Genomic DNA, 21,832 nt, shown 5'->3' with positions numbered 1-21,832 from the left:
CTTCAGTATGTGTCGATTGCCTTTAATGAAAATTTCATGCCATCGAAAAAACAAATTAGAATCCTCTTTTCAAATTTATGCTTGACACTGAATTTTCTTGACAAATTCGACGTGATATGCAGACGTGATCTCAACTCAAAGCACACAAAGATTAACGTTTCTTCCTCCCCATAACTGTTAGAGAAGCGGAAAGCGTACGAAGAATCTAGCAGAAATGATAACGAGGAGCCTGAATTTTATCGTATTATGCAGACGCACGATGTGCAGTGCTAACTACGGATAAAGCCACAATACTTCTTTGATAAACACGCTTTTTGTGACTTCTTACCTGTGTCACTTTTGCAGAGGTAAAATACTAAAAAACAGTAAAGCTTCATTTTGAAAAACCATCAAAATATTTCAAAAAACACGATGAAAACCAGGCGAAATCTAAGCATGGTAACTGAAGTCTTCAGTGTCGTTTTTCATTGTCATCAATCATTTAACTACCATCCTTCCTGTACTCTTTTTACACTTTCTACACTCATTAGACTAACTGCAACTATAAGGCCCAGGTAGTCGGTTATCAAAGCATGATATGCCAAGGTCCCTCTATAACGGCTTTTGATTAAAAATATAGAAGAGGACTGAAAATTACTGAAATTTGTCTACCAGAAAGATAAAGCTATTTACAAGAAACAAGTCGAGCTTAGACCAGAGACGAACGTTGGGTGAAAATGGTTGGAGGGGAGCGTGTGATCGCAGCCCCGCGTGGGAGGCATAGGACCGATTGATCGTAACTTAGTTGTGCAGGCGTTCGCAGCTTTGATTGTCTTATTACGCTGTAAAGTAATTACGGTAATAAATATACATGTTTTCTAGACAAGAGAATCTGCAGAATCTGCAAAAGAATGCTTGGGCCATCTTAAGCATTAAAAAGTTAAAGGACAAAGGGAGTGACAGGCATTACGTAAGGAAGAATTTGCTCTTCCTTAGACCTAAAATGACTATAACTTTTCTCTATTTTCAAAAGCAAGGAACATTCAACCGTGTCACCTTACGACGGGCCTTAAAAGGTCTTCGAGATTCAAGGTTATGTTGCATAACTCAAATCTAAAGCACCTTTTAAGCACATATAAAGCAAGTTTCGCGGACTTCTATCTTGAGCAGATGTAACTTCCTGGCAAATGGGTGCAAACGGCATTACCTACATACAAATAAGATTATATAAATATTGATACGAGTACAAATTCTTAAGAATAATAACGATTTCTAAAAATTCTCTGCAGTGTCGCAGAGAATGAATGCTAACATCACTTGTCAGAAACTCTTGACATCAGTATTAAATACTTTCGTGGTTATATAAATTTACACTTCTGAGGCAAAATTTTAAACATTTGCTTTGGAAATTGGATGGCTTGAAAACCCAAACAACTGTGACAGTAGCAGATCCCCACAATTACCGCCTGAGCAATAGTCGGTTTTTTAATACTAAATTTGCCATACAAGCCCATTCAACGTTGGAATACACTGTGGAATTACAAGAAAAACAGATATATCAGATATAAGAAAAATAAGCTAATCAACAAATTAATGATGAATGAATGGATGAAAGAATAAATGAATAAACCAATGAATAAACTAATTAATGAACAAATAAATGAATAAATGGTTGTATGAAAAATAAATAAATTGAACTGTTGAACATATGAACTGATGAATACGACTGATGAACAAATGAATGAATTAATGAGGGAATGAATGGAATAAACACAGGTACTTTTATTACTAAAAATAGAATTTGCTTTTGAAGGAGGGAGTGGCACATGTTTCTGAAATTTCCATATCCTACGCACTTAGAAGAACAGTTTAAGATCTAAGTAATAAGCTTTTTTTGAATTCAATTGAGTAACAGTAGGTCAACCTCTCTTATTGAATATCGCCGACATAAATATAATCAAGCTATGATGATTGGCGTGCATCTTGTTTTAAGGGGAGGAAAATTGTGCAAGACTATCAGTATTAAAGTGCCACTGAATTGAAAAATGTTTTTATTGTTTTTAAATGAAATTGTTTTTATTGTTGATTCTGGTAGACTAATCATCGCTGATTTCGAAACAAAGTTTAATTTTTTAATTTGGGGCCCACAAATAGGGGTTTCTGGGGTTCTTTTGCGAGTAGGTCGTGTGAAAAGAGGCTGGGGCGAGTGACGCATTAAGATTTATAAAGTCAATTCAGCCATTGTGAGGGCTGTAAGAAGATAAAAAGTTACAAAATGTGTAAAACATGATACAAGCATGAAACTTGATAGAGATAGGCAGTTTGATACGCAAAAAAAGATAGGGTGTGAATGTGAAAATGAACTTCTTTCATTTTTGAGGCCCCCTGACCACGAGGCCCTGGGGCAATTTATCCCATCTTGACGGCCCTGACAATAACTGATGCTTTGACAGTGGCAACGCAAGTTGGAAAGTGGGAAAAGCGCCGAAAATGTGCAATTTGTGTGGTTCTGTAATATATCAACTTTTTCCCTTTTGCTCACTTTTATTCATAATTTGTAAAGCTGTTCGTAAAAGCATTCTTATTCGACACGCTCAATGATTCACAAAAGGTAAATGATCGGCATGAAGTCTTGGTAAAAACTGCACGCAAAAAGTTTGCTTATTTCGTATGGGCTCGAAATTTTTGCAAGAAAATACCTTGCACGTGTCTTGTAGTTAGATAGCTAGTGATATTTGGAGCACAAGTATCGCACTATTTCCATCCACTTCATGTTTTTTTGGTTTTTTATCGCACTCGAAATACATTTTTCGGTACTGAAGCCCGCATCACTTCCGCGACTTATAAACGTTAATGCGTCACACATTCCTGAAATTCCTCACAGACCGCGCACAAATTTTCGCACAAAAAGTCTTTTGAAAATCGCAACTTTGAAACGTTGTAGCTTCAAAACATTTCACAATTCCGAAAAGCGAACTTCACCATCGGATTCAGGAGCACTGACTTGACTTAAAACATCAATAAAAATTTTTTCAATTTTTCAATTCAGTGGCACTTTGAATGAACTAATATTTTGCCTCGATATGAAGGGTTTCTTCGAATAAAAAAGGAGTAGATAGAAAACTTTTGGCCTAACCACACTACTTCTTTCAGCGGTAGCAAGTTTTTGGCAGGATACAACTATGCACGTATTTTTTAAGTGGGTCCGGATTTCATTGCTTGTATTAAATTATTGCGAGCCGCGTACGGAAGAAAATAGCCACAACTCGATTCAAGTTGGGAACAGCAGGGATATCCTAAAGCTTATTCTAAATTCAAGACGTGAAAAACTTTGGTTGCTTGCTGTCTTCTTGAAAGACTAGCATGCCCAACTTACGATTCTGCTGTATTGCTCTGGGCTACAATATTTGATCAAACGAAGTTGCATTTTGGTAAATGATGTTATTGCTAAGGATTGATTTCGACAAAAACCTTATAACTTGTAGGAATTCGCCTACCTTGCCCTAGTCAAATCTTGTTCTTGTCGATAAGGAAAGATTTCTGAATAACGTGACCGAGAAAGAACCAACCCCTGGGTGACTATTTGCATTTTAGACTCTCTTTGCTTGTACAAGAAAGCCAGTAAGCAAACGCACAAAGTGGCTGCACTCAGCCTTAATACTTCTAAAAGTGACTATCTTGTCTCAGAAAGATTTTTTGCTTATTAAAGTCATGTCTGCTAAGAATAACTGCTTTGTAACGATTCCTAAAATATCCAAACACAGCTTTATATTGCCAAGAACTCTAAAACAATGTGAAATGTTATTTGAATAAAAATACTTGTAGCAATATTAAACACGAAACACCGAAAACGTTTTTCTGAAAGTCGCATAAAAATGATTTAACGAATTCCGGCACCAGAAACTAGTTTCAAACCTAACTTCTAGGCTTTGCGTAACGGTGCTTAAACAACTGTGTCTGCAAGAATCTGCATCTGTGTAGAAAAGCAGTAATAGCCGTTGGATAATCCACGAGGTTATCCACGTTCAATATTGTCTGAGATGCCTATCAAATTTAAACTTTTGGTTTTAAACTATCTAGACTTCTAATCTCACTAATAGCAAGAACTCTTTATCTTTCCTTTGCTAGCATCCCTCCTTGGGCATTTTTGACGTTTGCTCAACAGGTACATTCTTTGTGATCATAACTGAGATGATTTCAACCAAAGCAGATTTTGATTTCTCAAAATCGATAAAGGAGGCACAATCAGCAATGCTTTATCGAAGAACTGCATAACCTCTTTCTGGTGTTGTGCAGGCATGAGATTAGCAAAACTCACGAAACTTATTTTGACCGCAAAATTAGCTCCGCACATGGATTGACTTTAAGCAGTGCAGCGATGTTGGTGTTTGGATCCAAACGTCTTTCACCTTGAGATCAAAGCAAAAGAAAGACATGATTATTCCACGATGTGTTAGTATATATTCTAGCCATGGCAATGTCTCCGCAAGGAAGCGTGTTAGAAACAAGATTAGATACGGTGGTAATGTAGATAACTTTTGCATTAGCTTTTGAAAGGCAAACTTGAAGCAGCGAACTGCTACTGTGATAAACATCTCATAACATATTCAGTTTGAAAAACTCGCTAGAAAAGAAAACAGAGCAAGTAGAGAGTATTTATCAATAACGGATCTCTCTAGGTTGGACTAAGCAAGGCAGCAAAATCCTAAAATTTAGTTTAGATAAACAGATATCACTGTAATTTATTGAACGTCAATTTTACCATTTGCCATAAACAAGATGGAACTGAGGTATCGCATGCCCGTTGGTTATATTCAAATTTCTACGTGATTGCAAGTATACATGTAGAGTCATTCGAACAGGCCTGTAAATACGGCCTGTGCTTTCTTTCCGTATTGGGTATAATGTGAACGGTTAAGACGAAAATCAATAAAAGCGGTATACCATCAACATAAGTCAGTAACTTTCGTTACTGCCTTCATTAAAGTTTAATGCTAGCCTGTGGAGAGTTACGATAAGCCGATCTGCTTCTTTATCCATAATTCAGAACTCTCCTTATCCAGTACATGTTAGAGTTTGAAAATTTTGAAGAAAATGTAAGAGATAACCTGATTGGTCAAAATAAACTTATCAATCAACAGCGAGCCAATTACATAACATAGAAACACGCTCAACTAACGGTAACTTCCATTTTTTTTAAATAAGATATACAGAATGTCATACCGATGTTCCCACCACATTCATAGAGACTAAATGTGTAGTTTTCCTCTTTGTCAAGGTTAGAATCACTTCTGCACCTCGATGTTGGAGAATTTACTTTCAAATGACTCGATTCACTATATTCCTTATAGCTATTTTTTCTTTTACTTCGAAATCTAGAAACAATGTCAGCTGCCGTAATATACTCTGTTAATTGGATGGCCATGCAAGTTTTGTTACACATTGGTGCCTTGACCCGAACTATTGGCACAAAATCGCCCTAAAAGAGGAAAACGAAGAAAACATGTTAAATATCATTAATCACTATATATACGCGAGAAACTGCCAGAGATTATCAGTTTTTTAGTTACCACGGTTTTTATAATGTGGGAAGGAGACAGGGATTTTTATAATGCTTATGGAAGGCAAATTCAAGGAGGCAAAATGAAGTGTATTTTTTGTAGGCTTTGGTCTTTTTCTGTGTCCCGTAAACATCGGAATCAAATCAGATAATAATTGCTTCAGATTTCCTCCTTGACTCTTAATGTGTCATTAAAATAATTAATCTATAATGCATTCAGTGAAAAAGCACGCGCGTGCAAGAAGAGTCAGTAAAAGGCCGTAACAAAAATGGCCTACAGCACTAAATCGTCAAATATTGTCAGTAGCAATAATAGCGTTTTATTCGATTAAAAACGCAGCGACTTATAATTATTTTCGACAAGTTTTGACCCGGTTTCTAACCGAGGGCAGCTTACAAACGAGGGTGGCTTACAAACGAGGGTGGCTTACAAACGAAGGTGGCTTACAAACGAAGGTGGCTTACATTGTTTTGTCCAGATCCTTATAGGCTTTCCTGCTACCTTGAAACTAAGCGTGATAATGCAGAAGATAAGGAAGTAAAACTTCTCGATGATGTTGATGGTCCCATACTGGATGATGTTGTTGGCGGTTGAAGTTATAACGTCTATTTTACACTTAAGTAGCTTTTGAAGTTGTCGCAGGCGTTGGAGTTTAAATACATAATCAGATTTTTATCAGTTTTGCATCTGACAATTAATCGCTTAATCGCTCAATCGCGAAAGGAGGCTCATAATCGCTTAAATATGGTAAAGGAATGAATAAAAATCATCGCTCACATCGCCATAATCCAACTCATCGCTGCTTCCATAAAATTTCGATTTTGATTGATTGGCGCCAACGGGGCTGGCCTCACTCTTCATTCTTTTTGCAATTATCTTCTTTACCTTCAGTATGGAAGAAAAAATGTTAAGTCATTGTGAGGGTGGGGGTGGGGGGGGGGGGTAAATACAATGCGTAATATCAATGCTTCTATAAAAAATTTTGACATTAACGCTATTGTTTTGCATTGTTATTTGGCAATGCTCACTATCTGGAGACTCCCCAATATTGTTGAAATAGGGCTCAGAGGTTGAAACATTGGCTAGTCTGTTCTTCAACACTGAGTTTATTTATGGTGAAACAGTATAATAAACCATATAATATTTTACTTTTTGTAGACAAATATCGACATTATGTACTTACAGCTTTTGAGTCGCGGCCTTTTGAACCCGCCTCATACACGTACCGTATTTGCGTCACCATAAATCCGGGTACCTGTAAGGACAAACACAATAGGAATCGTGTATTTGGAACCTAAAATCCTATGTAAATACAGACCAACTTTGTCCCCCGTGAATCAAATTGGCTGCATTGCGATTAGACATTAACGTTTTTCATTCAGATACATTTTGCACGTTAACAGGGGGTACTCAAGAGATCAATGTTGAAAATAGTAGTACTGTCAGTGAGTAATAAATTATCGCTATCATGAATTATCGCTATCATAAATTAGGCGAATTTTCTTCAGTTATTGCCTTGGTCATTGAATGTCCTCGTTTTCTTCTCTTGTATTTTTCACCCTCTATCAATGCAGGAGGAAGAATCCCCTCCCCTCCCCCCTAAATCATAGCTTTAGGAAGGAATTTCCACTACTTTTTGATCACACAGGCTTCTGAATAGGGTACATGATTCAAACGTTGCCAGAATGATTTAAAGTAAACGTGCGTCATGGTATGGTTATACCTTTGTTTCTGGCAAAGGCGATTTTCTAACAGTTCAGAATCAACGTCAAGACCACGTGACAAAAAAGCCTGAAATCTAGAAGATTGCGGCATAATTAATCAACTGTAAAGCTTTTCTAGACGATTTTCTTTGATATGGTTTAAGGATAATGTTATTATTAGCCAACACGAGAAAATTGTCGATTTTTTTAATTAGCCATGTTTTTATGACATCAAGTACAGGCAATGTATGTTACATCGATAAATCATTGATGTTACAGCATACCGTCCAGATAATGTTTTGATATTTGATAAGCATCCTCATTACATCTGTTGTTGCTGCAGCCTTGTTTATTTCATCTAAATTTGCTCTGTTGCCTCCGCGCATAAACAGATTTGGGGCCATGATCATTGCAACATTGTTCAGTCCCATCCTGTTCACATTTTCTGCGGCAATAACTCTCGTGAGAAATTCTAGTAATTCCTGTGAGAAGAAATTTAACTCAAAAAGCATTCAGAACAGTCTATAAGATATTTTATAAACTCCGAAACAAAGAAATTTTCTAGCCGCACAGATATGCAAAATTCGCTCTTTTGATTTAGCCATTACTGAAATTCTGCCAGATTTGAAGACTACAAGAAATGACAACGATAAATGGAGTTACTTTCGCAGAGTTCTCAGTAGATTAAAGTGTCCTAAACAGGCATTCAAGCTCTCTTAAGCTTTTCAAAAAAGGTTCTTTGAAAAAGTTTGTCTATTTCTGATTCCAAATTTGATGTTTTTGCTGAATAAGCGATTGCATCTTCATCGTACAAAGTTGTTCACTGTTGTTATGATGATAAAGATGACACACCTGTAAAGTGTCTCGATTCACTGTTGGCAGCAACAATATAAGAAGGTTTAATGCTTGCAGTTGCAGCTTGCGGTCTTTGAGCTCTACGAAAAGGTAATTAAGAATCAATAGAAATCTCTCTCTGCATAATTAAAGGTTTGTCAGAAGTTGCATATATCTTTCGAAAAATTTAATCATCCCGTCCTGTACAGCATCCCCGACCCACTCAACAGAGAAACTGTGTTGCCAGTAAGCTTCTTAAAAGTTTTTAGACTAATAATCAACTAGTGCTATAATCGCTAACAATAATTAGACCTATTTTTGAAGCTTCTTGGGGCCTGTTTATATGAGGAAATTTATCCCACCTCTTAGCCTATAATCTAGCAGGTGGGATGAAATCATCGAATGTTTACATGCAGATTCTTTCCCACCTTCCAGCTGTAAACGGAGAAAATCATCCCACCTTCCAGCCTGTATGCTGACAATGGGACACAATTTTTTCGCGTTCATATGAACAATTCATCCCATCTTCCAGCTTCATCCCACTTTACAGTGTTTATATGGAAAAAATTCATCCCACCTCAGTGAGATCCCACCTCTCATGCAGTGGGATCTCACTTGACCGGGCTGGCTTGTTTTCCATATTAACGCAAAATGAAAAACACAAAAGAGTCTATAGAAAGTGGGATCTCACCTCTCAGATCACGGGCTGGAAGGTGGGACGAATTTTCCCATACAAAATTTGCTGAGCGAATTTGCCGAGCATGTTTCCGTTCAGAGGGAAGCTGTGTTTCGCTGGGAAGTTCAACTTTCACATTTCACTAGCGAATACGCTTATGCCCGGGAGGAATATAAGACATTCCAACCTCTGGCGAATTCGCTGAAGATTTCACTCAATAACAACTGGCCTTAAGACATGCCAATGATTTGATTGGCTGAATACAAACAAAACATCGAAATCTACTTTTGTAGTACAGAATGAATGGCTTAGCTCAAACCTTGAATCTTCTCTGCAATACCTACGTAGTTTTGTAAGGCATTTCGATCTGAATCTACATCACAACAATACTTATGGCAAAATATTGCGGGTTCTTCAGGTGGCTGGGTCATAGCGATATAAACTTTGTTTTTGGTACAACGCATAGCTTCCCATTCAAAAGGGTTTTGCACGACAAGAATCCAACTTTTAATTTAAAAACTTCCTCTTAAAACATTCACTGGTTTAGCTTTGTACGTAGGCATAGAGTAAAGAGAAGGTAGGAAGTTCGTAAGTCAAGATTAAGTTTTGTCACCAAAATTATTTCAAGATAGCTCAAAATACCAAAAAATTTTAGAGAAAGACCTGCTAGTTTGGAGTTGGCACGAAGAGTAGGTAAAAGTGAAGAGCAGAAAAACGCTTTAGTGAACATATCAGAGAAATAAGTGTGAGCGAATAGGGTTCGCGCAGGGCAAGGATATGTTTGTATACATATATTAGATATTGAGCAAGCCTTCCATCAGGTGAAGATTATGATGGCCGAAATGTCTAAAGAGTCTATTTAGCAGCTGATACTTCACAAAATGGCCGGTAATAAATAATTTATGAATCGCAATTGACTAATAGCTCATTTTCCAGATGCCAACAAAATGCGCTAGCACGAAAAATTGCATATTCCGTTGTTCTATCCCATAGGAAATCAACTGTCGCATATTGTCTTTCGATAGATTAACATTATCAAATTTTAATGTTCTTGGCTAAACGTAAACTGTTAGATAGCGTAAAGAGGACTATTTATAACATGATTGCCACGAAATGAACTTGTTTCTCTTCATCAAATCCCGTCAATGACGTCACACAATTTTAGCTAAGCAAGAGCAAGCATTTTTAAAATCAAATCAAATCTGAAATAAGCTAAACTTAACAAAAATTAACAAATTAACACAACGTTATTAACTTAAAACCGTTGCTGATATAATATCTGAATATCAGAATACTTTAATTATCATTCACTCATCATAATATAAGCAGTAGTTAGATCAAATAAGGATGCCTTTAAGGCCCAAGCAGGGCAAACTCAGTTGAAAAGAAACTCTGCTCAAGTTACCGTGTCAAAGAGAACCAGGTTAGATTTTCTAGTGTGGCATTTCAGGACCAACATCAAACTGAAACCTAAAAATTACGGCCCACGCAATCCACCTCTCAACCAAACCCCTACCGCGCGATATCCCTGAGGGTATCTAAGTTATACAAGTAAAACCTTTACCTGATACAGCTATAAATGTTTCTTGGTAGTTGGGAGTCAGCAACGGAGAAGGAAGTTCTCTACAACAAAACAAGATATCATTTTGATGACCGATTAAAATAGATCAGGATTTTTCGACTAGCGACGGTTTAGTCTGGGAAAGAACATTCCTGATTCCAAGGGAAAGATCCTTGAGGCAAGGCTACCTTAAAATCGATCACTTTTTCTAATTTGAATTAAGTTCATAACAGGAATAAGTTATTGTCTGATTTTTGCTCAATTTTTCAAGAGTAATTGTATCCAAGCTAACAATGCCTGCCAAAAGTACTTGGAACACCCACCAATTTACGCTGCATTTGATATCTTTCATTCCTTTCATGAAAAAATTGCTACTTCCGCCCCCTTCCCCCTCAAACAATGTTGATGATTTAGAGAAATATCATAAAAAAAAACGCAAAAGAAAGTGCTTCCTAAAATCCTAACCCGTTTGATAGTTAACCAACATTGTTCCGTGGGGGAGAGTGGGATGATTGGTTTTGACCCTGGAAATTATGTCAGTGTTCCAAGACTTTTAGCAGGCATTGTAGATCATATAGGAGAAATGCTCTCGACATTGATCACAACTAATGAGTTGGACTAGAAATTTCTTCACACCGAATTTAACAACTTGGAAAGTAGTAGAATTAGCTTCATTGACAATTTACCTCAAAAACTGTTTTAGCAAGGTCGCGACATCACTTATTCTTCTGTTTTGCCAGCTGAAAAACCCGCCATTGCTATAAGCTTCCTCAATCTCGTCTTTCAATGCCTGAAAATATATAAAGAAAGTAAAATTATTTTGAATCTAACGCCGGTAAGATTTCCAGAGACATCAAAGATCCTCTTACACCAGAAGTGAATTATAATAACCAAAATAATATTATCAATTGCAAAAAAGAAAAACAGTAATTTATACTTTGGTTCATTGTTATCTATACAGTAATTTATACTTTGGTTCACAGAATCTTTGTTATATTAGACGCGTAATCGCAAAAAGAATAGCAAGCACCCACAAATTGAGATATGGGAAGAAGAAAAGGCCACGCTATGGCACAGCTATGGCGGTCAATAAAAAATGTCTGTTATTTTTCTTCTGGTTCAATGCAGTTGAATAAAAGGGATTCAAAAATGCTGCGCATCGTCATGATGAATGGTATAGGGAACAAATCATGAAAAAACATACAATTTCACAATAAAATTATCATGAATTGGAGCACCAATTGTCATCCTTTGAAAACGACACACCGCCAAAATATCGAACATTAATTATTACTCAAGTCGATTATGCTATCCATATCCGACAACATAGTTGCTACCTGGGATAAATGTGACAATTTGTTTGTCATGAACGAAAGACCAATAGCCGAAGGATTATTCCTGAAGGGCAGATGTGCAAAGTTACAGGTGCGAAGTTTCCTCTTCTTCTGTTTAGCTTTTCTTTGGAGAATATAAAAAAGGAGAAAAATCTGTCCTCCATTAGTACAGTTCCCATGTACACATTAAGACTCATTGTTACTTTCACAGGAGTTTCAAGTAGTTTTCCTAGTTCGCGCTGACTTCTAATAATTAATCCTGGGTTTTTGCGAGCTGTACTTAAATTTAGCCATCAATTGAATAATCTGGCGATAAAATCTAGGACAAACCCATTCTGTATTTTTAACCAACTAAGATAAGAGGACTAGTAACGCTTAAAGGAACACCTTGTAAATTTTTGGTTGATTTTGATTGTAAAATCTCGTTTCTTACGTAACAAGTTGTGTTTATCATCATTAGCCTGTGTTTAAGAATCTAAACGAAGTGGTTTATGCCCACAAGCTAATTCTCACAGGCTGATTTTACTTTCGCCAATGGAAAAAGCGACGCACAGTTCAACCGTCACGCAAAACTATATCGCTACGTGGAATGGGCTAGGGTCCTGTTCGGCTTTTGTATGTCTCCGTTTTTAGATGATTCTTTTTCGTATTTGCTTGACACGCTCCCATTACTCCGGCATTCTCTGTTTTCGTCTAAAGAGTGGCACGAACACAAAGATGTTCCCCTTCCTCAATTATCGTCCGTTCTCAGATCGTTTCTTTGGACTCGTTTTGAAATTGAGGATAAATAACTCCGCTTTCGAATGGCTCTGTTTTCTCTGTTCTCATTAAAACGATTCGTTTTCAAATAGCTCCGATTTCGAATAACTCCGGTTTGGTATGGGATTTTCGAGTGTATTTATTGGAATTCTTTCAAAAACGAATTCTTTTAGCTGTGTCTACGTACATAAATTGAAAAATGGAAAAATAGTGCCTGACAGTACTTAACAAAATTGTACCTACTTTTATCCTTTGTTGAGATCCTGGTATGCGCAGTAGCCCCTCTTCTCGTAGCCCATGAATTTTCAAAAATGCAATCAGCTGCAAAAAGCATAGTAAAATCATGTAATTATTCATTGCATTAGAAAAATTTTAGGGTGGTGTCAATATAGTTTGTGGCTCTGTGTTTTGGAAGGGACTTGCCATATGACTTTAACAAACAGGGCTCGACTTAACGACAACTGGTTCGTGATACACGAGCAAAATCACAGTTACAAGATGAAAAATTCTAGCAACTAGGCAAAGGTATCCACGACTCATTTTTGAAAATAAATTTAGAGCAAGCAATGCATTCAGATACCTATTGCTAGAATTGTTAATTTCGCACTGTTCAGTTCATAATCAAACCTTTTCATCTACATTGAAGCACAAAATTATTTGTATATCATCTTTCTTTATGAATGTGTTTTTTGAATAATGAATTTATGCAGCCACATGATTGATATCAACTCCTTTTTTCACATGTTTTTCTTTTTATTTGCACCTTCGGAGGCACGAAGAGGATGTGTGTTTCGTGTGGTTTAAATCTAAATAGAAAATGCCTGTCTAGCTTCATTAGATGTCTGGCTATTTTCTTTTGTAAACCAGATACTGAGATTTTACAATTGCTATTAGAATAATTATTATAATATAGAATAATTATTTTTCAAGTAGCCCAAATTATGGGGTCAATGGTGTCGCCCCCTCCCCCCTAATGATTGAAACAGTCAATCCGAAACCAGTTGGCTGTAGGGGAAGCAAAACTAAAGTTAAGAGCACGCCCTTTTTACTGTCAGAAACGCCCTTTTACCAAGAAATAATGTCCATTTAACCAACAGGGAACACTCTCAACTAACTTTGATTACAGGGAACACTCTTAACAAAGTAAAGGTAGGTTCAAAATCATAGTATCACATAATACCTCTCTCTTAACATTTGTTCACCGAATTTAGAGGTAATGCAAAATAACAAATCAATAATTTCGAGAACTGGCATGTCCCACGCCTGATCACCGGCAATCGACCTGGTTCTTTTACCGATCACCGGCTGGCTATAGACGTAGCCCCCAACCACCCTAACTCGCCATTACAATTACCCTCAGTAGAAAAAATAATGAAGTAACCTACGTCTTTAAAAAATTTTGGTGCTTGAGATCCATCTTGCTTGGATTTCTTATCTCGCTGAGACAAAATTGTCAGCGGGACACCAAAGACACCATGCTCTAAAAAAGGAAAAACGAGACTTTTAATTACTTAAGGAGTAAGTTTTTTTACGAGTAAGGTTTTAGATGTCTTTGACCATTGCTTGAAGCCGTCCTCACACATAAAGTTTGCCGAGATAACACATTTGCTATATGGTGTAATTTTAATGATCTTCTCGAAATGCCCAAGAAGCAATCAAAGAAAATTATTTACAGTATACAATCAAAATACACGTATCCAAGCTTCTTTGTACGTAATTCCGTACTAAGTTACAACATTGTTAGGAATTAAGAAAGTACGAAGCAACCACTGTTAATTCCTGTTTTTCTGATAATAAGTCCTTCCAAAAACCCCAAAAAACTTCTGTATGAACAGTATTCTACTGAATGTTCTTAATGCCGGGGGGGTTGGGGTGTACATCTAAGCAACTGCTAAAGCGGTGATGTTAATGCGTTATCATTTAAAACACGTATCGAGTTTGATAAACTGCATAATCAGTCCAAGGCCTTCAAAAAACAAAAAAGAAAGCTTGCTACAAGATAAGCATAAGCAGTTTTTGCCCACCTTTCTGTTTAAGCTTCGTAAACTGTTTCCTTCTCTTCATGGGGATGCCGCATGTATCAAAAAGGGCCGTCAACTCTATTAGTGCGAGTGACCTCACTTTCACCATATCTGACTCCGAAAGGTCAGGTATTCCTGTTATCCCAAGCTTTTCTGGTTGCAGTGTGAAATTCTAAGGAAAATTAAAGCTAGCTTGTTACAGCAAGAAAGCAGGAATAAAACTCACGTCATACTCAAACGTTAAAAGTATTAGTAAAACTTTGGGTTTGTGATTGAAACTTTTTCTCGTTCTGATTAGAATTTTGATTTTGTCATTAGAATTTTGGATTTTGACTAGAATTTTAAAAACCTGTTCGCATATTATATCGATAAGGTTGCTTATTTTTATGAAGAAAGATTTCTTCAGAAAACCTTAACTGCTAACACTAGTAGTGTACTGAACTGTCAAAGTCTCAAGTTGCTGTGATATTTCTTTCGCGCGTGCTTACCCACGATATTCTCTGTCAAAAGCACTGCATTTACCGTAAATCCTCGAATTAGCCCCCTGGGTGCTTATTTATCTTTGATAGTTTTGGATGGGGGTTATTCGGGGAGGCTTATAAGAGGGGGGCTTATAAAATTATAGTAGACATTAAGAAGACATTATTGAAAGACCTCGTATATCTTAGTAGGAATTTCTTTATGATCTTTTAATTAATTTTTGTGGTAATTCAATAGAACGCCAAAGGTAACCTCAGATGGCAAAAATGAACAAATCGAGGAGGGCCAATTCGAGGATTTACGGTAACAGTGGAGGCTTATTTGAGAGAGGGGGGCCTATTGACAATTTGTAGTACTAGGGTGGGGGTTATTCGAGAATGGGGCTTTTTCGAGGGGGCCAATTCGAGAATTTACGGTAATGCATCTTGGTTTGTGTACCCTGTCTTAGGGGAATCGGAAATGCTCGAGGGAAATAATTCAAAAATTCTGCGGCCGAAAGGATATCTCATGAATGGCCGAAAAAAATATGACAGAAAATATTGTTTCTGTTCTTATTTTTTCAATTGAATTTTCGCCTGAAAGTGCGTGTTAAATATTTTCATTACATAGAGCAATGATAGAAGTCTTGAATTTCGAGAAGGAGGGGGGGAGTAATGTAACCAATCCCCTAGCCTTTTTAAAAACTCTACATGCTATTGCTGGGCTTCGTGGCATTATTGCAGATGTAAATCTTGCATTTTTGTTTATAATGAAAAATTAAGTAAATAAATATACCGGTAAGGCAGGAAATGCTTCTCCGAACAGGGGTGATGGATTTTTCTCTTTACCAACCAAATCTGTTCCGATATTCTGCATAAACATAAAATACTCTTTAATTTTATTAAGAAAGGTGCGGTGATGGTGCATCAAAATTGAAAAAAGATGATTACAGTATTGGCAAACAAATAAATACTTAATACTCGATAAAAGTATACAAATCACCAAAACGAATTGCTTTATGTTTTGCGAGAGTTTTCATTTAAGCCTTTAGCGTATAGGACAAGGCGGCGGTTTCACGCTTAATGCGTTCATTAGGGAACGTTCTGAGGCAACTGTACATTTGCCTGATGATCGTATTTAGCATGTTACTCAGAGTAACAAATTAGAAGCGTCCTGTTCTATAAAAACCAAAATCGTGTAGAGCTCTGCCTAAACAACAACACGTCTAAAATTCAGATTAGATTTGATCTGTGTTTACGCTGCGGGTTTGGGTAGAAAACATTGAACTGTTTGTTCGAGAGTTCTTTAAATAGAGACATGTCTGAATGCGCTGTCTGCTTTCAAAGCCTTAAATAAGACAAAACCTTAAAGTAAAAAATAAACAACTTGCGGATCCACTATATGTTTTTTGCAATTTTATTGAACTAAGTGTTTACGAAGTAGATGGTCGCCAAGTGAACTTTCCAAACACAACTAAAAATGCCAAAAACACAACATGGTGGACTTTCTACCATTCAAGGCCATCAACACACCCTCATCCCACCCCCCCCACCCCCATCCCCTAATCATAGAGCAGTGTTTGTTAGTAAGTCTTTACTCCTTTTTGACTCCAGCACTACTGTGGACGTAAATAGCCATGTTTCGGCAAATTTCTCAAGTGTTTTGGCAAGGTTTGTAGGCAGACAAAAGCTCCTACAAAAGCAACGGGAACAGCAAAACAAAATTTCACGAATATTCAAAATTTATGTTCAGAGATTGTGGATCTTGCGACAGCATTCCCTAAAAAGGATCCATAAGCTAAATGAATATCATATAGGATCTTGAAAAGTCAAGCTTACCAATTTTGCATCTTCTTCTATAGGCGTTGCTTCATTTTTCGACTGACAAGACGTTTTTAAAGGGCTTGAGTGCTGAACCAAATTGTTGTTGTCCTCTATTGTTAATTTGAGCAAATCTTCTGCGCTTTTATGCCTCATTTCTTCAAGGTTTTTTGGAGAAACGCCATAAATGCGACCAATTTCTTCTGAGGATGCATAATTGTTACTTCGAGGTTTCGGATGTGCATGACGAGAACGAGGAGTAGCTGGATAACATAATGATGTACTCATTTTGATGTAGATCGTGAAAGGTTCATAACTTTGGACTAATCAGTTTCCAGATGGGGGGGGAGGGGCTAAGCTTCCTATTAGAATCAGAGGATCCAAATACCATTCAGATTCAAAAGTTTTGACATTTCAGCCAATGAAACAAAAATCGAACCCTGAAGGAAAGCCAAACTTTTCTGAATCATAGAAATTTAATATTACCATAATTGACAAAACATTATGGTGAGAATTTTTTTTGAAATTTATATGAATTGAAATATTAGACAAAATTATTTTAAGGTGGAAAGTGTTATTTTATTTAGAATAGATTTAATGAATTAAAATCTTTTAAACCCATACAACTGCAATTTTGACATTGAAAAACTAATTACCTGCATATGACCGCAAAGGACTGCCTTCACTTTTGGTTTTATCAAGTTTGGGTCTTTCTTGTGTATCATGTTTCGTCCCATCCCTTCTATAAACTTTGACTATCCCTTCACTAACTGCCCTCCTAGGCCCTGGAGGCCTCATGTTCATTTCTGAGTTTGCAGTATCTTTTAAAGTTTTTGCATCTGGAGTGTAAAATAAGTCTTTAGCCTGAAGTGAATGTAGAGGCTTTCCTTCCATTTCCCTTGAACTCTTCATGTATGAGACATTGGACAAGTCATTTTTGGTTTCAGAACTTTCAATTTTCTTTACATTCTGGATTCTTGTATCCATATTATTAGTAAGATATTCTTTGGTATCTCTTTGACTGTTAGATCCATTGAATAAATTGTCAATACCCTCTCTCATTTTGTCATGTTTCTCTCTGTCTGAACTGTCCTCCTTTGTTGGTTGTGCTGGAAAAATATCTCTAACATCAGGACGTCTTGATGCTGCTCCAGACTCCCTTTTTCTACGGCTCATTGTGTCATTTAGTGACTTAATCCTTTTTCTTACAGTTTCAGACTGTCGTCTTGTCAAGGTTGCTGTCATAGACAGGATGTCAATGTCATCTGGATCGATCTCTTTTTCATCTATGAAAAGGGAATTGGTGAAATGCAATTAAAATAATATATAATTTTCTTAATAATCTATGAGCTTAAAGAGCATGTCTAGCAGATATGAGTGCTTTTTTCTGAGCAAATTTTTTAAACCTCATTTAAAGAAAGAAACAATCTCACGTAAGATCATGTTAAGAAACTTTACTTACTTTCATATTTCATTATAACACAAGAGAATCCAATATCATTCAACCAGTCTATGTCATCATTTTCTTGATCTACAAAAATAAAATACTGACTTACTAAAATGTAATTCATACTGTGAAAGGAATTTTATTCCTTTCAATATCGCTCTATATGCAGCCTCAACATCACAGAGTTGAGGGAGTTGATAAAACATTTTATACATAATGTAAAGAACTCAACATTAAATTGCAAATTTTGCATTAAATGATATTTAGCCACCAGAGATGCCTGACAGGCTGTACTGCAAGAAGGCAAATCATCAAAAGAGGGAAAAGCAATAGCATAATAAAAATAATTGCTAATTTTTCAAGGGCAAGGGGGGAACTGCCCCAATTTGCGCCTGTTTCTGGTATAATATTTATGAACTGAATTTTCTGGGGCTTGAAATGGAGGTCAGCTTATAATCAAATGAATGTCATTATTCTAAAATTTATTAACCATACATTTGTGGATCTCTTTTATCACAAAAGTATCTCTTTGGAATGAATTGATTACGAATCCCATACCTATTTCAGTCTCTTTTGTTTTCATTTCTGCTTCACTGAGGGGGTTCACCGAATGATCATGTTCCAAGTTTATAGACTGGCACTCGTCCCAAAATACATCATAAACTGTTTCAAGCTTTGTCAGTTGCTTGCTTGCCATGATATCATCCATGTCTTTAAATAGTTACATATATGCAGATCTGTTCAGGAAAATAAAAAATATGTATTTAATTTGCATGGTATTGTTTTAGACCATTGTCGATATTCAGCTCTAAATTATAAGCCTGTAACAGAAAGAATACATTTCATGCTATTTGTATATACCAAACATCCTGCTATAATATAACAAAAGAATTATATAAGTATGGAAAAAGGAAACATTTAAAGTTTCATATCTCAATGTTGACAGAAAGTAAATGATATAAATTAATGATTGATTGTAAGCAAAGCTTTTCACTTCTTAAAGCTTTGGTTGATCTTCAAAAAACAAGCCAATGTTAGATACATGCTTCCATCATGGGAAAAAGCAAATTCAGTAACATCCAGCTTGTCAACCTCAAATTTTAAAAACCTGGGGATTTCAGATTATTCTCAAGAAAAACAGAGAGAATTGGCTGGAAAAGGGAGAAGGTTCAAGATAAGTTCTGAAAAAGCATGTCACTGACATGAAACTGAATATTTCCAGCCTAGGTAGGCAAAACAATTCAAATTTATTGAACAAAATTGATTGAAATTTCAGAAAATTAATAAAAAAGCTGTGAATGGAATAGATAGAACAAAAAATGCAGAAAACAATAAGATCTCTTTGCTCCTGCGAGACTTCTTTGAAAGAGGAAAAAAATCAAATAAAAAGGAGACCGGGAGAATGAAAGCAAAACCTGGCTGGAGTCTCCAGGCAAAACAAGGAGAGTTGACAGGTCTGCATCATTTAGTATTTTGTCCAGATAATTTCCACAGTTTTTTAAATGCCTAAGTATGTATAATTCTAAAAAAATCTGAAATAATATCAATTTTCAAAAGTCTTTTCAGTATCCCTTTTTTTCCTAGCTATAACAGTTAAGTAAATGAATATTTTCTTTAACCTTATCGGAATAATAAAAGTTCTTCCTCCTGACAAAATTTTTGTTAGAATTTTCTTGAAATGAGCCAAAAAGACATTTTCCCTAGGACCTGCAAAAAAAATTTCTAATGTGAAGATATTGGCATAAAAAGACGTTCAGTAGATGGCTTGTAGATCGTGTAGAAATGTAGATCATGTGCATGGCAGATTTAGCAATGCAAACTGGCACAGGTTTAGCATTTCATATTGACACAGGTTTAGCATACTAACTAAGAAACCGTTGATTCTCCAGCTTGTGATCGTTTTTAAGTCATTGCCAGTATAATTTGTTTCTGGGGACATAATCTAAATAAAGATATTTTCATCACATTGAATAATGAAAGCTATCTTACCATTGAGCTAAAGGTGAAGTCATTTCTATGGAATGTTTCTGTAATTTGCAAATTTACGAGACTTCTAACTGACAACTAATGCCAAAAGGTATCATTTTGCACATTGAACTGTGTAGACTTATTTGAATTTGTATTTATCTGGGATAATAAGTTCCTTTGAGGAGAAATCACGTATGTCTAATAAGGAAGCGGTCTGGAAAACGGTAGTAATCCCATGCGATTACAAACAGAGAAAAAAATCATGCCTGAAATCTGTTGGGACGCATAGGTTTGTACATGTTTTGAAATGAAAGGCGCTACCCTTCTTACTTGCTAGATCTGTCTAGCCCAAAAAAATAAAGACCAGTTTACCTCAAAGGATACAGAATGCCTTCGCCACACTTGATGAACTGAAAACTTCAAAGCGAAAAGAACAAAAGCTGGGAATAGTTGGTTTCTCTTTCTTATACATTGCAATACAAAAGTCTTCTTTCAAATTTGGACCAGCGAGATTGAGTGTAAACAATGTTTGGAAAGTGAGGCTTGCGTGAAAAAGAGATTGACAAATCTCACTTCGCGTTCGCGTCCTGGAAGGGGGGGGGGAGGGTACGTTTTTTAATCGCCAGAAGCAGGTATGTACACCACTCAACCCGTAAAGATTTTGTAGTTAGCAGGATAGTATAATGAGTCTTTTATAGCAAAGTGGCATTTCCGGGTAATTATGTGGTTGCGAGAAAGTCCCCCTTAACCCCCAGAAATTTTCAAACAAAATTTTTCTTTGGTGTTATTTACTTGCAAAAAAGGCAAGCAAAATTGCGTATTTCCAACTCAAACTGACCCAAACGGTGGCCGATACGCAACTTTTAGTTTTCTTGGTGTGGAATGGAATTACATCACTCCTGAATATGGCAGCTGGACATTTTGCACAAATAGTATTTTTGATGCAATGCCAGGGCCGCACTAACATTTAAGGGCCCCCGGGCCAACGCATAGACGGGGCCTCCCTATCAACAAGTGCGAAAGATAAAATAAATTTCATGAGCTATTGAAAAATTAATTGAAAGCTGGAAGTTGGAAGCTATTAAATGCATTACTATATACATGAAAAATTATATTTTAGCTCGACCTTTTATTTAATATTATGCGTCCTTAATCGTAAAAAAACGTCTCAAATCGCTTACTGCCCGAGGTGGCACTCGGTGGCACAATGGTTGGATATAATGATAATAATAATATTTCATTTATTTACAGTAGGCGCTCTTTACAGTAGTAGCTAAAAGATAAGCTAATTAAAGCCTACTATTTTTAGGAATAAAAATATGCAGTGATATTAAAGCTATTTAAAGAAATACATTAAAATACCTAGGATTTAACTAGATTAATAGTTGAAAATAATCATGTTAGATAATTCATTTCAAGAACCCGACCTGTGCTACAAAGGTTCTACATAGCCTGCAGTTGCAATTTTCCTTCCATTGTTTGATATTTACTTTAAAGGTATTAAGAGTATTTTGGTTTTTCAAGTTTTTTTGGTAGATTGTTCCAAAGCTTACATCCTAAATAGGACAAGCTTTCGATTCCATGAGTGATGGTTCGAGTTTTTGGGATTTTCATTAATTTACTGTTTCTAAGGTGGTAGTGGCTACTCTTTTGTATAAACATTTCATTCATAAAGCTTGAATTGAGTTTATGTACAGTTTTGTAGATCTC

At 36.3% G+C, this 21,832-nt stretch overlaps 1 protein-coding gene across 2 annotated transcripts; it reads right to left on the bottom strand.

Moving 5' to 3' along the window:
* Positions 1–450: 450 nt before the first annotated feature.
* On the bottom strand, positions 451–20,662 carry LOC148957462 (uncharacterized). Of its 2 annotated transcripts, none has more exons than XM_089115287.1 (17): positions 20,495–20,662; positions 18,713–18,891; positions 18,170–18,238; positions 17,364–17,993; positions 16,726–16,970; positions 15,683–15,757; positions 14,432–14,600; positions 13,793–13,887; positions 12,651–12,728; positions 11,001–11,104; positions 10,318–10,376; positions 8,096–8,178; positions 7,528–7,725; positions 6,724–6,795; positions 6,318–6,425; positions 5,203–5,458; positions 451–4,388 (listed from the first exon to the last, which is right to left on the bottom strand). In XM_089115287.1, exons 2-17 carry the CDS (start codon positions 18,861–18,863, stop codon positions 4,303–4,305), a joined length of 2,478 nt encoding a protein of 825 aa, XP_088971413.1. In that variant the 5' UTR covers positions 18,864–18,891; positions 20,495–20,662; the 3' UTR covers positions 451–4,302. The 2 variants fall into 2 exon arrangements, with proteins under 2 accessions (XP_088971413.1, XP_088971414.1); XM_089115288.1 differs by lacking the exon at positions 20,495–20,662 and adding an exon at positions 19,774–20,488.
* Between the last annotated feature and the right edge of the window lie 1,170 nt (positions 20,663–21,832).

The sequence above is a fragment of the Rhopilema esculentum genome, unplaced genomic scaffold, assembly GCF_057945365.1.
Source record: "Rhopilema esculentum isolate cy_ngs unplaced genomic scaffold, ASM5794536v1 HiC_scaffold_24, whole genome shotgun sequence".
In the NCBI taxonomy this organism is placed as follows: domain Eukaryota; kingdom Metazoa; phylum Cnidaria; class Scyphozoa; order Rhizostomeae; family Rhizostomatidae; genus Rhopilema; species Rhopilema esculentum.
This window is presented reverse-complemented; position numbering and strand designations above follow the sequence as displayed.